Raw genomic sequence first — 17,725 nt, 5'->3', positions numbered from 1 at the left:
TCTAGCTTTGCCTAGAACAGAAGGCTTTGGTGAGTCTGAACATGTAAATATTCTGCTTTCTTTCTCCCACTAAATCTTTGTGCTTCTCAATTCTAAACAACAGTGAGCCCCAGGCCATGTGCTACATTGAGACATCCAACCTAGATGGTGAAACTAACTTGAAAATTAGACAGGTAAGTTCTGATATAGATTCATCGACTTATTCCTGTTTTAGTACATGGAATGAAAATCTTCTTTCTTAGTATTACTGTCTTCAGGGGAGGTAATTCTGTCCAAGTACTACTTGCTCATTGAGGTTTCATAAACCAGTGTTAAGTAAATGGAATATTCAGATTCACTCGCTGATTAAATATAGTTCATCATATAAGTACTATTTGTAAGATATTTTATGTAATAGCCAACACTTGGGTAATAATAATCATAGTGGTTCTAAGTGCTTTGACATATGGCAGCTTATTTATTTTTCCTATCCACCTGGCCCAAATTATTATTTGGCTTTGCCATATTGAAAAGCTGCAGCTTTCTTTGTTATTCTGAAACTCACTCACCTTGTGGTTTAATATTAGCTTAGATTTCTACAGTTCCTTTTCATACCATCCTAGCAGGAAACAAAAGTCAGTTTCAGCAGACTGAGATTGTATAGTGCTAAACATTGATTTCACTTTAGGAAAGAAATTTCTCCTTGGAGACTTCAGAATATTTTTGTAGACTAGTTTATACTTTAGTACTGTCACAAAAGCTGCCCCAATCTTGTGCTAAAAACCGTGCTCAAGTTGGGAAAGAAGGTAACCCTAAATTGTGATTTGACAAAGTATTGTGTAATGGGAGAGAATTGTTCATAAGATAGTCCTAAGACCTGGATGAATCCCCCAGCCCCAAGCCAAACACAACTTATTTAACATCCTCTTTGCTTATTTAAAAAATTTTAAACAGGGCTTACCAGCAACCTCCGATATCAAAGACATTGACAGTTTGATGAGAATTTCTGGCAAAATTGAGTGTGAGAGTCCAAACAGGCATCTCTACGATTTTGTGGGAAATATAAGGCTTGATGGCCATGGGTATGTAAAAGCACATTTGCTGCATTTTCTTGTGTTGTTGAATGTTTTCCGATTCTGGGTACCTATTATTTTCCTCTGCTCTAAGTTTGAATACTTAAAACCCTTTTATAAGAAAGTCTGTTTTCCAGCCCAAGTCTTATAAAAATGTTGAATCTTAACCCTATTCATGTGGTATAGGCTTTCCTAGGGTTCCTGCCAATATGGTAGTTGGAAGTTTTCAGGGATATTCCACATTCCTGGCAGATTCTTCTGGGGGTAAATTACCTGTGACTTGTCCTTTGACCAGAATACGTGTTATGGGCTTAACTAGCCAGTATTCATGACCTGGGTCCTTTCCTGTGACCTCTGGATGCCTTGGGGAGTTCAGGCTGTATCCCCAAAGTGTTTATTGTACTGGGTGATTTGTTTCCTTCTCTGTGTAATTTTTTTTTATATTGTAGTTGGACACAATACCTTTATTTATTTATTTTTATGTGGTGCTGAGTATCAAACCCAGGGCCTCGCATGTGCTAGGTGAGCGCTCTACCACTGAGCCACAATCCCAGCCCTAGTTTTTTAATTTCTGGGGGAAGGGGGTGTGCTGTGGATTGAACCCAGGGCTTTATGCATGTTGGGCAAGTGCTGTACCACTGAGCTGTACTCCCAGCCCTCACATGCACTTTGCTAAACCATGTTATCATATGTAACATCTTTTGTTTTTCCTTGCTTCCTATCTCTTTCTCCTCTCTTTCCTACCACTTCTCTACCTCTTCCAAGATTCATTCAACCAGTATTTCTTATGCACCTAGAGTGTTAGGCCGTTTACAGATATTAAGGCACCAATGAATAATGCAAATAAGTACTCCTGCCCTAGTGTCTGAGTTCATTCAGGCCACTGTAACAAAATGCCTTAGATTGGACAGTTTATAAACAACAAAAATATATTGCTTGCCATTCTGGAGTCTGGAAAATCCAAGACCAAGGTACCAGCAGACTTGGTGTCAGATGAGGACATGTTTCTCATTGATGGCACTGGCAATATGTCCTCAGATGGTGGAGGCCCTCGGGACTTCCCTGCAAGGGCCCAAATCCCATTCACGAAGGCAGAGCTTTCATGATCTAATCACCTTAAGACCACACCTCCTGATATCACTGTGCTGGATTAGGTTTCAACTTATAAATATTGGGGGCATACAAATATTTAGACCATAACATCTTGTGAGATTACTTTCTCATAGTAAGGGGAAGGGCAGACTGACAAACAATGACACGATAAGTAAGAAAATTCTGCCTCTATTAAAAAGCAACAAATGCTGTGCAAAAGATGTCATAGGATAAGAGAGTGGGAGAAGATGGGAGGGAATCAGGATGGTTGCAGTCAGCCTCATTGAGAAGGTAACATTTGAACAATGATGAGTAGGAGGTGAGGAACTTAGCCATATGAAGATTTGGAAGGAGAGGATTCCAAACAAAAGAAATAGTGCAAGTTTTTAATTATATTATTACAATGATCTTAAAGAGGGAAAATACCTGGAGCAATTTGGGAATGTTAGGCCATTGTGGTTGGAATTGTGTGATCAAGGAAGACAGTAATAGAAGAAAATCCAATAGCAAATAGTGGGCCATATCATAGGAAGCTTTGTAGGTCGTTGTGGGGGTGGATTCAGAATGAAATGGGAATCCACTGAAAGGTTTTGAGGGAGGAAGATCAGCAGTTTGGTTTTGGACTGTTTGTGACGTCCAAACAGAGATGTCCAAGAGACAATTGAATATATATATATATGAAGTTTGGGATAGATGTCTTGGATGAAATAAATTGGGGAGAAGTTGGCAGAGATACATAAAGCCATGTGACTGGGAAAAACCATTGAGAGTGCAAGGGTCTAAGCAGAAAAATTGAAAGATCCAAGGACTCTCCTAGGATTGTCTAATATCAAGAGGTTGTAAAGCTGGGGATATGACTCAGTGGTAGAGTACTTTCCTACTATGCATGAGGCCCTGGGTTCAACCCCCAGAGTGGGAGTAGAGTAGGGGTGAGGTTGATTTAAAAAAAAAAAAAGAAGGACTAGTGAAAGAGACTGAGATCACTTGTAGGGTGAAAAGACAGAGCAAGAGGAAACTGTACCAAGGTAGAGAGCAAAGCACAAAATCGAGTCAGATGTTACTGATGGTCAGGTTGAGGGAAGCTGAATATAGAATCAGTTGGGTTTAGCTAGTGGACATTATTGAACTTGACTGGAACAGGTGGAACCTATGAGCTTGTGTTTGAGATCATAGAAGGAGTTGAGAATCACAAATACACTTCTTTTTCAAGGGTTTTTTTTTTTTTTTTTTTTTTTGCAAAGGGGAATAAAGAATGGGGTAGAACTCCACAGTATACCTTATCTACCAGGCATTTGTAGAGGCCAACTAAATGTAAACTAGATGCACTGATTCAATCCACCAACCTGGGAAAATGTTATTGGTGCTTTCTTCATCTTGTGATTGCAATATTAGAGATTGGAACCCTAAAAGACATTTGAAGTATTCAGATCTACCAAGAGCTTGTCTGCAACCATCAGAGTAATTGTTGTTTAAAATTTTTAACCCAAGTTATCTTTCCCTGAACATATGGTTATATACTACTGATAGCTTTGGCCGTTTATACAAGTAGTGTTTCTTTAGTGTGACATTCCTAACTGGCCAGCTTCCATTTCTTATCAGTTCCCCTTCAAATTGATGCCAAGCAAATTCATGCTGTGAAGGAGAAATTTTGTGTGATGGTGCCAAGATTTAGGATACAGATAGAATTTATATAATAGCATGTTTTGTTTTATATGATATGTAGAAGTAGATCTTAAAGACCTTTAGCACATTTGATTTTGACTGTGATTACCCAGAGATCTGGAGACCCTTTGGAATGAATGAGTATACTTTGATTCTTTTAAGGATGAGGGTCATAGTCTAATGCCAGAAGCTTTGAATTCCAGCTGTGATGAAAACAAATTATTCTTAACTCCTTGTAATTAAAAAGTAGTGCATTTTGCTTTTTAACCGTTTGTACCTATTTCCAGTCAATCCAGACCACAAATTCTGAGTGACAGTTCCTACATTATGCCCTGTTGGAATAAGTGAGGAATAGTGGGTACCTGTGTTACCTAGAGCATAGTCCAGCAGCTTCTCCAGAACTTCATGGAAACCTGCTATAAGCCCAAGGTCCCTCCCAACTCTCAAGTGCACCCCAAATTTTGAGACATATCCAAGAAGGGTTCTTCTGCTGTGGTTTCAATATGATTTATCTCCCAAAAGTTTATGTGCCATAATACCCCAATGTAATGGTATTGAGAGGTGATGGGACCCAGGGGGAGGTAACTAGGTCCTGGGGGCTCCACCCTCAGAAGGATTAATGCCCATATCACAGGGTTAGTCATGGCAAGGACAAGTTGTTATACAGTGAGGCCATCCCATGTGTTTGGCTCCTTTCACACAGCTCTGTGTCACTTGTACTCCTCCCATGTGATGCTATCTGCCATGTTTTGACATAGCATGAAGCTCTTGCCAGATGTGGTCACCTAATCTTGGATTTTTCAACCTTCAAAACCGTAGGTTAAAATAAAAATATTTTCTTATACCTAGTCTTGAGTATTTTTTTAACTAGTCACACAAAATGGACGAAAGTAGCATTCCTTCTGGACCCATACAGTTGGGGGCATGGTGGTGCATGCCTGTAATCCCAGCAACTCGGGAGACTGAGACAGGAGGATCTCGAGTTCTGGACCCATACAGTTGGGTCCATAAGGCATGCTTTTGTACCTAGAGAATGAAAGTTATGGTTGGTTTTCCTTTCTTTAAATTAAAATGCACTCTGTATTAAGGATTCACCTGAGTATTGTTCTCACCCACTCATCTTGATTGATTTCACCTAAGCCAGAGAATTTGTATAGGTCCTGAAAAAATGTCTAAGACCCAAGCTGCTGCTGGCCTCTGAGCTTACTAGATAGAGCATGAAGGCCTTAGTCACAAGAAGGCCTTAGTCACATGAAGCTTTCATTAACAAAGATTCTGTGTTCTCTGTAGACTTTTTGGGGGTGAGGGGGGAGATTGTTTCCTTCTTTCTTTTTAAAAATTTTTTATATTTTTATGTTTGAGTTTTTTGCTGTTTTATTCAGCTTTTTCACTGCTGTGACTAAAATACCCCATAAGAACAATTTTAGAGGAGGAAAAGTTTGTTTGGGGGCTCACAATTTCAGAGGTCTCAGTCTATAGGCAGCTGGCTTCAGTACTTGGGGCTCAAGATGAGACTGAACATCATGGAGTAATAGAGTGGTAGAGGGAAGCAGCTCACATGATGCTCACACCCCCAATGCTCCAGCCACACCATACCCAACTTCATTACTACTCAACTTGTCCCATCAGGGGATTAATTCACTGATTGGGTTAAGGCTGTCATAACCCAATCATTTCTCCTCTGAACCCTCCTGCATTGTCTCACACATGAGCTTTGGGGGACATCTCACATCAAAACCATAACATTTGCTTTTGCTTTTTTTTCCTTATTAAAATGAAAACTAGGTCATAGAAACCCTTGAGCCATTAACTTTGTATATTAAATTTCCATCAAGTAGCCCAACATATCTGTGATAGTGCTGTATCCTTGTATAAGTGTGTATCACTTAATAACTTTCCTTAGAGAGTGGCCTTACAGAAAACCCACAAGTGACCCAACTTGAGTTTTATTCATGAAAATGTGGCTTAAATTACAGGAGATGAATAACTTCAAAATGCTTACCATTTGCTGGGCACACGCCTATAAATCCCAGCGGCTCTGGAGGCTAAGACAGGAGGATCACAAGTTCAAAGTCAGCCTCAGCAAAATCAAGGTGCTAAGCAACTTAGTGAGACCCCATCTTTAAATAAAATACCAAAAAAAAAAAAAAAAAAGCGTTGGGGATGTGGCTCAGTGGTTAAGTGCCATGAATTCAATCCCGGTACCCAAAAAAAAAAAAAAAAAAATGCTTACCATTTCTTGAAAATGTATTTGCAATTCTTAGAGAATTGATCTTCAGGTACTATAAAATAAATGACCTGGAAGTTTAAGTACAGGGACCTGTCTCTGTGGGGGAGATATGGCAGTGCTACATACAGTGAGATCTGTGTATGTATCTTATTGTGTGTGTGTGTGTGTGAGAGAGAGAGAGAGTAAGAGACAGAAAGACAGAGAGACAGACAAGAGAGACAGAATTTGAACCTCTATTATACGTAAAGCTATTTTTAATTTGATGTGTGGGTGTATGTTGGGTGGTATGCTGCAGTTCTCTTAGTCCACCATTTCCAAACATTTCAGGAAACTAAATCAACTTATTAATTTAGGAAAAGTCATAAATAGGCTTAAGAATTAGCCTCTGAATTCCAAAACACTGTCTTGTCTTTGGGATAGCATATTAGTTTGCTCAGGCTGCTATAACAGTATACCACAGACTAGGTAGCTTTCCCAGGAGAAGTTTTTTTCTCACCATTCTGAGTGTTGGAAATCTGAGATCAGGATAGTAGTGTGGTTTGATTCTGATGAGGGTTTTCTTTTTGTCAGTAAAAGATGTCTTCTCACTGTGTCTTCACTTGGTAGAAAGACAGAAAGCTGTCTGGTATCTCCTCTTAGAACAGCAATGATCTCAACATGAAGATCCCACCCTTGTACATTTTTAAAAACCTAATTAACTCCTGAAGTTGCCAACTCCAAATAACATCATATTAGGGGGTTAAAGAACTTCAGCATAGGAATATGAAGCCAGAAGAGGGGGGCAGTGCACAATTCAGTCCATAGGAGATAAAAATATTATAGGACTTGGCTAGTAGGATATTAAGGAGGAGCAACAGCTATTTCCCAACAGTCAATAGTTACTTTCCCAGCAGCTATTCATGTCTAAAACAATAATTCTCTTTGGTGGGAAAATTACTTGCTTTCCAGAAATAAAGCAAATGTGAGAAGAGTTATTTTAATAATATATAGTGACTATATGGTGAACTGTGACTGTGCAGTTCTTAAGCATTTTGGAAAATGTCATTTCTAATGTCAGTATACTCTGTCCTAGCACTGTTCCTCTGGGAGCAGATCAGATTCTTCTTCGAGGTGCTCAGTTGAGAAATACTCAGTGGGTTCATGGAATAGTTGTCTACACTGGACATGACACCAAGCTGATGCAGGTGAGATTTTTATCTATGAAATATCTGGAGCCTCAGTCTTTTGGAAATACATCACTTGTAGCTCTCAGTGCAGTACCCCAAACAGAGCAGACCATCTGTCCCAGATTTCTGAGCCCCGCCCCACATATCCAGAGTCTGGCCCTCCAGGGTGTGTGGGGCCTTTAAATCCCCTCCCTGTGAGAAGGGCTGTGTACACAGGAACACTGGAAATTTCACCAGAGATCACCTGGTGCATGAATGGTTAGATGTGTGATCTGTTGGCAGCATTTTCTAACTATTGGTGATCATTTACGTTGTCAGTAACATGAGTGCTCTGCATTAAAGTATGTGTCTTCTAATTTTATTTTAATGCAATCATCATACTTTAAATTTTATTTTTTCGTGTAATTCAAAGAAAAGTGTGAATCAAATTGCCATTTTTATAGCACTTTTATGTAAGGCTATTTTTGCCATCAGCTTTCATCCTAGCACCAATGTTTACACTTGCCTGCGAGTGCTCCTTCTCTGCATCATGATACCATCTGTGTTCAGTGGTTCCATGGGTATGGGAAACTCACTTTTAAATACCAAGTGAAAATCTACTCTTAAAGGCTAATATCTTTGTACATTGTACAGGCACAAAGATGTTATTAACACGCAAGTGGAATTGTTCTTAATTCTTTTTATCCTTAGCTATTCTGTAAATCTTTGTTTTATACTGTCCTATGGATTCCTTAGTTAGTACAGATCTAGCATAAATAATTTGAAAGGAAACTTTCCTTTGTTAACTTTTATAATCAGGGCTACCTGCATTGCTGCTATGCTCAGGAAAACAATTACCAAATGCCACCAGAAATTTGAAGATGAGAGATTCTTCAAATGTTGCCTTCATAGTTGAGAGTTTCCAGGTGTCTGGTTGTAGGTGCATAGGTCTTGTCTTCTCCTTTCTTGAGCAGACACTCTAACTAGATGTTTCTGCAGTACCTTATTTGCTTAAATAGCCAAGTGCATCTCACCTGCCACAATGTCTATGAAAGAAATATTATTTCATAGAAAACAGGTTTGGAAAGTATAGTAGCCTTGGGGAAAAAGAGGTACCTAAACATTGACACCTGTCCTACCTGGCAAGGGCTTTGCATAATTTACATATACACAACACCTCTTGATACTGACTTGTGACTCATGTTGTCATCCTCATCACATGTCAAGTACACGTCACTAAACTGTACATTTTTTTTAACTATTCATCTTGTTTCTTTTTACAGAATTCAACGAGCCCGCCACTTAAGCTCTCTAATGTGGAACGGATTACAAATGTACAAATATTGATTTTGTTTTGTATCTTAATTGCCATGTCTCTTATCTGTTCCGTGGGCTCAGCCATTTGGAATCGAAAGCACTCTGGAAGAGACTGGTATCTCAATCTGAACTGTAAGCAATGATGTCGTGACTGCACTTTTTTACTTTCGTTAATATGTGATTGTTTCACAATTTATCTGAATTTGTTTTATGAAATTTCCTGTTTCTAAAAAGAAGACCTTGTTGTCAAGATAATTTGACATTTAATGTTTATTTTTCAATGTGGTATCCAATAAAAGTACATAAAATGTTAGGATCTCTAAATTTCAAAATCCTTGGAAACACAATAAACAATCCTTAGTAGTGGAAAATGTTCAGTAAATATAGCCCTTAACATGATATTCATAAGTAAAAGCTATTCTTTAAAAATAGTTATCTGATACAGAAAGTAGATTGTGTGTGTTCTCACATGCATGCATGTTTTATTATAAAGTAGTTTACATACTTTAAAAATGTTTTAATTGAATGCACTTGCATTTGATCTCAGTAATACAGAGAGTCCTATGTTGATGCTCACCTTGACCAGGGGAAAGTGCTGTTAGATTCCCTGTGGAGCATACATCCTTGTGTAGTTGTGGTATTAATGTGCCACCCCTGGGTATTTCTAGGAAGTGGGTTTGCATTTCCATTTGGTAAATACTTAATTTCCAAGTGTAAAAACCAATTCTAGTAAAGTCTTATTGCAAAAACTGATTTTTAAAAATCTGCTTTTTATTACATTTATTTAACTTTGCAGCTCTTCCAAGTCATTTTTATACTCCCTAGTTTATTATTTTAACATGAAAAGTGGTATTATTATCATCAGTTTGTTTCTTCATATTCTTTGCAATTTGTCTGGGATACCTGTTTCACTTTCCTTATTGAGAAGGAAGAGGCCAGGTACATGCCTATTCTCCCAGTGGCTCAGGAGGCTGAGACAGGAGGATCCCAAGTTCAAAGCAAGCCTCAGCAACTTAGTAAGGCCCCAATCAACTCAACAAGGCTCTGTCTCAAAAAATAAAATTAAATTAAAAAAGCTTGGAATGTGTGGTGAAGTACCTCTGACTTCAATCCTTAGTACAAGAGAGAGAGAGAGAGAGAGAGAGAGAAGATAGGAGGATAGAAGAAAGAGTATAATTTACCTATGAATGAATAATACTCCTACAGTTGGAATTGGTTTTGCTGCCACTAATTTTGTTTACTTGCTTGCTTTTTAAAAGTGTGCTTTAAATTGAAAATGCTTTTTGAATTCATATGAAGTCATTCTATGCAATTGAAATTTTACATTTATAAACCTCTGTCTTACCTCTATTGTCTCTGGACTTGTAAAACGTGATTTGCAGTACTTAGTAGTTCTTTCACACTTTAGTACCACTGTGCAGCTCTTAATAGAATTAACAGCATATCAAACACAAGTACAGTTATCCCTCAGTTTCCATGAGTGATTAGTTCCAGGACAGAGCAAGGATGCCAAAATCCACAGATGCTCAAGTCTCTTATATATAGAATGACATAGACTTGGCATGTAACCTATGCACATTCTCCCATATACTTAAATCTCTGCATTATTTATAATACATAATACAATGTATATGCTATGCAAATAGGTGTTATACTGTATTGTTTAGGGAATAATGACAATGAAAGCAGTATGCACATATATAGACAGTTTGTGTTCTTTCCTTCCCCCCACCCCACAAATGCAGAGCCTTCAGATATGGAGGACCAACTGTAGTGTAATTCCATCTTGAAGCATGTATTTGAGAATCAGGACATGTTGTCAGCAAAATGTTCCTCCCAAATTATCCACATAAGCTGTATAATATGAAACATTCTTACTATGCTAAATTTTTATCAGTGCAAATAAAATAAATCTGTAAATTATTCTTCTCATCTCTCCCAACAGATGGTGGTGCTAATAATTTTGGACTGAATTTCTTGACCTTCATCATCCTTTTCAACAATCTCATTCCAATCAGCTTGTTGGTTACATTAGAGGTGGTGAAATTCACCCAGGCATACTTCATAAACTGGGTAAATATGAGTTATTATTGTATAATAACAATACATTTTGTTTTCTTATGATAAGATTTTTTCATCTCCCCGGGAGAAAGAAAATTTTAATTACACCTACCTTTTATTGACTACAAGATGATATTTTTGAGCCTGATGTAATTTTAACAAAATCCCCTCTTCTCAAAAGCATGCATGTTTATAAACTAGGTATCTTGAGAAAAAAATGGTTCTCTAATTCAGGAAACCTATTTTGGGATACTTAGTGGTTGAAAAGGAAGGAGACCATGAGATTGGAATTAATAAATATCTGGATTATAGTTCTAGTATTATAATTTGCTACATATGCAAACTTTGCCTAGTCCCTTGACTTCTTTCAAGTTTATTTTCTTGGCCACTCACATAGGGATGATAAAACATGCCTTACCCACATCTCCCTGTGGCTATATATATCAAGGAGTCTCTTGACATAGCAAAGAACTTCATAAACAATCAAGCACTCTACAAATGATGCTGAGTTTGCTATTGGTAACAACCAAATCATCTCTCATGTTTATTCACATTTATAGTTTATTTTTCCACACTGTTAACAATCTCAGCATGAACTTTTCTTCTTAATTATTTTCTTAAATTTTTATAATTATTGGTAAAATGTATTAGACATCTGTTTTCTAAAAAAAATTAATAAACATTATCATACTTTCAGGTTTAGATTATCAAAGATTTAATTAATTGATCTACATTAAATCCATCAGAAAGTTTGATTTTCTTTACTTTAAGAAATTGTGCTGTTATTTTTTGTTTCTTAAATCATTTAAAGCCTCTCTATATTGACAATATTGGGATTTTTAAAAATTCAGCCTATGATACTATTGCAACTGCTCACTGTCTTCTTGTGGTAAGTGTCAGTCTCTTAATTCCTTGGTTGGAGATCAGTGTCACGTAGACATCTGAAATGAGCTGCAGACATAGCTATCCTCATACAAGGATTACATTGCTGAAGAATTTTGTAATGTGTCCAAATATAATTGAAACTTACTGAAGGGTTCTCATTCAGATATTATAAGGTAATTCACTATGAAGGTCAAATAACTAGTCAATCAATTTGTTATTTTTTATTTGGACTTTCAAAAATAATATTGACTTCAAATAATTATATAAGCTTAGTGTTGGAGAAACACAATAGGCTTAGGCTTTTAAACCACATTTCTTATATACAGATATTTTGTAACATCCCTGATGGATGGAATACTGGAGATGGAAGACTTGTTTTCCACTCTTCCCTTACAAGGCAGCTTTTTCCTTGTATAGAAATGAGATTGGTAATCATCTTCCTTTGATTCTGCTTCTGCCCAATGAATCTGTGTGAAAACATTTTATTTTATTTCTGAATGATAGCCTTCTAAGATATTTGAACTCAGCTTCCATTCCTGCTCTTCTGCCATATCGTTTTCTCCCTAACTAAACATCCCCACCTCCTTTGATTGCTCTTTGTTTCATGAAGTGTCCAGATTACTCTCCATTCTGACCACTCTTCCCTCTTCTCTAAATATAGCCTGGTTGGCTCATGTCTCTCTTAAAATATGGCACATAAAATTCAACAGCCTCTTCCAGAAATGATGCTGATCAGTTCAAAACACAGATCTGAGAGAGATCTGTTTTGATTTAGAGTCTGGCCTTTTCATTTGATGTGTAAAATCATTAAACCACAACCCTGACTTATTGACAAACTTTTCCACTATAGAAAATATTAATTTTGTTGGCTATTAGAGTCAAACAGAACAGATAAGTTCTTTTGGCTTTTGAGAGGTGCATTTGCTTGGCTTTCAAGTATGCTGAATACAAAACTTAGCCCAAAAGGTACAACCAGGTAGAATCTCTTGGACAATTTTCCCAGGGGTTTGACGACCTAATTATTTGAGCAACCTTTAGTTGCCCTTTTCTTTCTCATGTCATTAAGCACCTACCTAGTGTCAGACACTCCATGGAACACATCACATGTGTTATCTTACTTAGTCTTTACAATAGGTCACCTTTACTGAAAACAACCAAATGACAGCCAACCTAGATTGCCTGATTCCAGAGACATACTCTTAACTACCATGTAGTTCTGTCTGCCCTAATGTCATCAGTTTTTGATCCCAAATGGTGTCCTTTTTCCTTCTCAGAATCACAGAATCAATAAATGGACCAAGCCCCAGTTGAGCAATGAAGGAAGGGTTTTCTTTGGCAAAGAATGGGGATGCAGAGAAAAATGCTCACAGATCCGTTTATAGATCTGTTTGGGGCTGGAGGTGATAGATATGGGGTAAGAGAAATTAAGGGTAAAAGAAATCAGGGATATGCTAATAATGGGTATGAATATTCATGGTTATTTTATTTTTTTCTGGGAACAAGTAGAGATTTTCTGGAAATTCGAGTGACACCATTTTTCACTCCTTTTGTTTCTTTCTGGTGACTACCGTGGCAACTGTCAACTTTCATGGCACTGGAGGTGTATCATTTAGCATGCAGATAGGATTATAGTGAAGTTAGAGGTTGTTGGTTGGTCACTCTGGTAGCCACCTAATTAGATCCAACTGGTTTTCCTTAGCCCACCTGAAGATGGACTTCTAGCCTACAAGGTATTCTGTCTTCAAAGATAAGCAAGATTAGGGAAGAAATTCAAAGAGGTCATGTAGGCAGTGCAAGATTAGGGTGGGGTGACACTAACTATGAAATATAATAGTCTATACTGAGTACTTTTCAAGAAAATTAAATAGAATAGAAATAACAAGGAATTAAAATGCTTGCCTATAGCTTATCAGTCAAACAGTGACTTATTAAAGAATAAAGATACTCTTAGACAAAGTCTGTCTTTGCACTGCACAAAAGCCAATAGGGCTAAATTTTAAAAAATTCTAATGTTAGATGCTTCCAATAAACTAATTGTTTTATAATAAAACAAACAAACAAACAAACAAAAAGCCAATAGGGAGGTAAGAAGAGTTGGTGGGAAAGAAATCAGGTTTATTCAAGGGTAAATACCCTGAGAAGATGCGGGGAATCTCATCACACACACACCCCTAAAAAAAAAGAACCTCTTCGACTTCGTAGGGAACTCAGGTAGGTGAAAGGCTCATATAGGGAGGGAGAAGAGATGTAGATACAGTGGACAGGAAGACCACATGCTGGGTGGGGTCTTTGTCATCAAGGGCAAATTTCCTTTTTATTTTGATGAGAAATCACAACTGCACTCAACCTCTTTGTGATAGTTCCTATAATTCTTAGACTTCTTACTTTTCTGCAAGTTAAATGTCACAGTAAGGTACATGTTTGTGTTAGTCTGTGCTCAAGGACTAAAGAATAAGGAGGGGCCTAACACATTCTGATGTTATCCAAAGGTCTCGAGATGTTCTGGGTTTTGTAAATCGGAAGAAAGATTATTTAGCAGTTAACATCTACATCATGTAGGCCTGGTGTTCCTGTAGAATTTAGAATATAAAGGGAGACGAAGCAACTATACAAAGGACAACTCCTAAAGGAGCTGTCACCGTCACAATACTGCTTTCTTTTAAATTTCAACCCAATGCCTTATGACTAGTCGTATTCATTTCTCTGTTTATTTTTTAAGGATCTCGACATGCACTATGAACCCACGGATACTGCTGCTATGGCTCGAACATCTAATCTGAATGAGGAACTTGGCCAGGTAAGTGTTGAATCAGAAGTCAGATTTGGTATAATTCCTGTCATATGTGACAACTTCAGATAAGGTAACGACTCCTAATTTTCCAATATTTGAATAATCCGCATAGGGACATTTTTAGTACATGTCTAACCATCTTCATTTTTAGTAAGTGAAGTTTTCAACACTATTTAAAGCGGATTCTGTGTTTAAGATAAGGTACTGAACAAACCTAGGCATGTCCTCAACTTGTAGCCTGATGAGTACAGAAAATTTTAGAAGTGTAAAATTGTTCATAACTTTCAACTAGAAAGGAAGGGAAAACTCAAGTTGTGCGAGTTTAGTCAAATAGGAATTTTATGTTTACATTTCATAAGTCATACAATACATAACTTAATAGAGATGCATTCTGAAAAATGCATTGTTAGCTGATTTTTGTCATTGTGCAAACAACATAGAATGTACTTACACACACTGATGTCTGGGTCTTACTAGGCAATATAATCTGGTGGTATCACCATCATATTTGTGGTTCTTTGGTGACTCAAAGACCTTATGGCACACAACTGCATGTGTATATCTGTTAATCCACTCATGTAAGCTAGCTGCCTGAGATTTTGTTTTCTTATATCATAACCACTTCCAAAATCTTAGTATTTAAATAGCATGCAGGACAGAATTTTTCTTTTTCTTACCAATTCAGATGTTGTATGAAATTAATTGTACAAGCTATCACAGATTCTACAGTTGGTTGTTATTTTGAGAAATGTTGACAGACATCCCAGTACAGTAGTGATACTCTCTAATGAAAATTCAGACCATACTAAGGCATATTTCTCTCTGCACATAGTATTTTGAATATTTAGATAGTTTTAAATACCAACATGTGAAATAGTTTATTGCTAAAATATTTTTTAAAAGTTGAATATGCGCTCTGATGTATAGGCAAGAACTAGTCAGTTAATAACATTCATTGTACCCCTACAATGTAACAAAGTTGATTTAAAAATATAAAGGGATTTTTCCCCTCTAAAAAATTTGAAACATTAATGAGAAATTTTAACCTTTTTTTTAGGTTAAATACATATTTTCTGACAAAACTGGGACTCTGACATGCAATGTAATGCAGTTTAAGAAGTGCACTATAGCAGGAGTTGCTTATGGGTGAGTTTTTCCCCCCTTTAATGAGAATATGATATACACATTTAATTAATACTAACAGTTTGGTACTCTTGGGAATTCTTATTAGAGGAGGGTTTCGTTCTTGTTTTTTTTTTTTTTCTTTTTCTTTAATCTAGAAAGCAGCTGTTTTAATTTCAGGACACACATCGGGTTTGGTATTCTTTTCACTGAGGATGAAATGAGGTGGGTCTTTGCTCAGTAGGTTTTTCAGTGTTTAGGTTTGTAAAAGGGTCTCCATCTGGCCTTGGTAATAAGAAGTAAATATGTTTCCATTTGCACTGGTGCAGTAAGAGTGCTGCTTGGATGTAGTGAGACAATGCAGTCAGGCCTTGGTCAGTTTTCAAGTTAAAACATTGTCGTTTCTCTTTCAGTTATGATTGTTTTTTCTTGTATCATCTCACCTCTTAGCACTGTAGAGCAATCTAGAATTCTGATGATGCGAAGGAGGTAGGGATATGAACCTTTTTTGTTTTTTTAAAAATCTTTTTTGTGATACTGGGGATTGTACCCAGTGGTGCTCTACCTCTGAGCTACATCCCCAACCCTTTTTATTTTAAAACAGGGTCTCGCTAGGTTGCAAGGCTTGCCTGGAACTTGTAATCCTCCTGCCTCAGCCTCTGAGTCACTGGATATGAAATTCGTTTTAATCTAGAAGATAATTAATATTAATGAAAGTTTCTTATCATCCTGATAATGTTGTTTAGAACATGCTGGTTGGGCACCCATTTAATTTGTATTTTATTTTTAGGTATGCTTGCCTAAACTGTTCAGACTCTTCTCTTAAAAATACTTGTAGAACAATATGAGAAGATTAAATTCTACATTACTAAAAAAGACATGATCAAAAATTGAAACACTCTTCTGGTTGGTTGACATTGGTCTGTCATCAAATTTTACAACTGTTCTTATCTACAGTGAGGCTGGTAAATAATGATCTCTTAATCATACAAATGGGTGCTTGCTTTTGGGTTTTCTGGTTCATACCCACTCTTATTCACACTTTTTCTCTGAGCAGTAAGCCAATATAAAAAGAGTTGAATTTTTTTTAAAAATTTTTTGAGCTAAATTTTGAGTTAAAGTTTGGCTTAAAATTACAAATATTTCATGAAAAATTCTAAAGATACATGGTTATTCCTGGATTCAGGGTCTACAAAGAGAAATAGATGGAGGCAGACATGCTTGTTCTTTGGAACAAGAAAGAGTAAAAAGGACTTAATCTTTGTGTATAAATGAAGTTAAAAGGAGTTGACTGAAGGGCTTCTTCACACTTTGAAGACAGGCTGGTGGTCTGAGAGACATGCTTGCTGTTTCCAGGACTGGATGCTGTCTTTGCATTTTTCCTTTTTATCTGAAGATTTCCTCATCCCTTTAGATCTAAGAAGCTCACCTCTCTGCTTTCCTCCAGTTGCTCCTGGAACAGGAGAGTTTCAGCCACACTCTTTGGCATCTTGTACTTACACATTCTACCCACAGTAATCCCCAAGAATAGAAGCAAAGGCCTAATGTGACTCTTAAGCTTGTCATATTATACATTTGCTGTCAGATTTATGGTGCTGTCTGTTTTTACACAGATTCTATATTCATTCATAGATATTATTTCTACAATGCACCTGTTCCTTGGACTTTACCCAGTTTCCAGTTGAATAAGTGGGTTCTTAGAACTTAGAACTTCATAATTATCAATTGTGAAATTATCAGAGCAGAAAGTTAAAATGAGATCTAGTCTTTCTGCTGCATTTTGTACAGGTTTTTCTCATTCTTGGAACAGGTCTTAAATTACCTGCAGGTGGTAGTTCTCAAGAGCAATGCTCTTCTTGTGTTAGTTGGTATCATTGTTAACAACTGAGAGAACAAGGATGGGTTTGATCAAAGTGTTGTCATATGTAGTTTAAGTTGCCAGTGAGACAAAGTACCTCTTGGGAAAGTAACATTTCTTAATGATGAGGTGCAAACATGGGCATGGGTTCTAGCATTATCTCTAGTTCATCCTGTGACCCTAGAAAATTCCTCCTCAGGTAATCCTGATGCTTAAAATGTAATGAGGCAGGAAATTACACTGTCTCTAACATCCTTCTCCAAATATGGAGTTTAGAAATAAAAATACAGCACTTCTTTTGTTTGAAAAGTTTAATTGTATAAAAAAATGTGTACATGGTTGCTAGCAATGATTATTTTGTAAAAAGCAATGTGCTCTTTGAGTGTTGTAGAATATTTTCAAGAATACCAAAAGCTGTATTGATTAAAACTGGTTGTTAAACTCCTTTGCAAGATTAATGTATTATCTGTGCATTTGCTTTAGGCATACTTAACCCTGACTGAGTTTCTA

General features: G+C 36.9%; 1 protein-coding gene across 3 annotated transcripts in view; it reads left to right on the top strand.

The window, feature by feature from the left end:
• Atp8a1 (ATPase phospholipid transporting 8A1) overlaps positions 1 to 17,725 on the top strand; it is a 210,706-nt gene that overhangs the window by 60,403 nt on the left and 132,578 nt on the right. For all 3 annotated transcript variants that reach the window (XM_071614255.1, XM_027938452.2, XM_071614256.1), the window contains 7 exons: positions 104 to 173; positions 934 to 1,061; positions 7,109 to 7,220; positions 8,465 to 8,630; positions 10,444 to 10,571; positions 14,164 to 14,241; positions 15,293 to 15,381. In XM_071614255.1, coding sequence (XP_071470356.1) covers positions 104 to 173; positions 934 to 1,061; positions 7,109 to 7,220; positions 8,465 to 8,630; positions 10,444 to 10,571; positions 14,164 to 14,241; positions 15,293 to 15,381 — 771 coding nt within the window. The remainder of the gene's footprint in view (positions 1 to 103; positions 174 to 933; positions 1,062 to 7,108; positions 7,221 to 8,464; positions 8,631 to 10,443; positions 10,572 to 14,163; positions 14,242 to 15,292; positions 15,382 to 17,725) is intronic.

Source organism: Marmota flaviventris, chromosome 7, assembly GCF_047511675.1.
Source record: "Marmota flaviventris isolate mMarFla1 chromosome 7, mMarFla1.hap1, whole genome shotgun sequence".
Lineage (NCBI taxonomy): Eukaryota > Metazoa > Chordata > Mammalia > Rodentia > Sciuridae > Marmota > Marmota flaviventris.
This window is presented reverse-complemented; position numbering and strand designations above follow the sequence as displayed.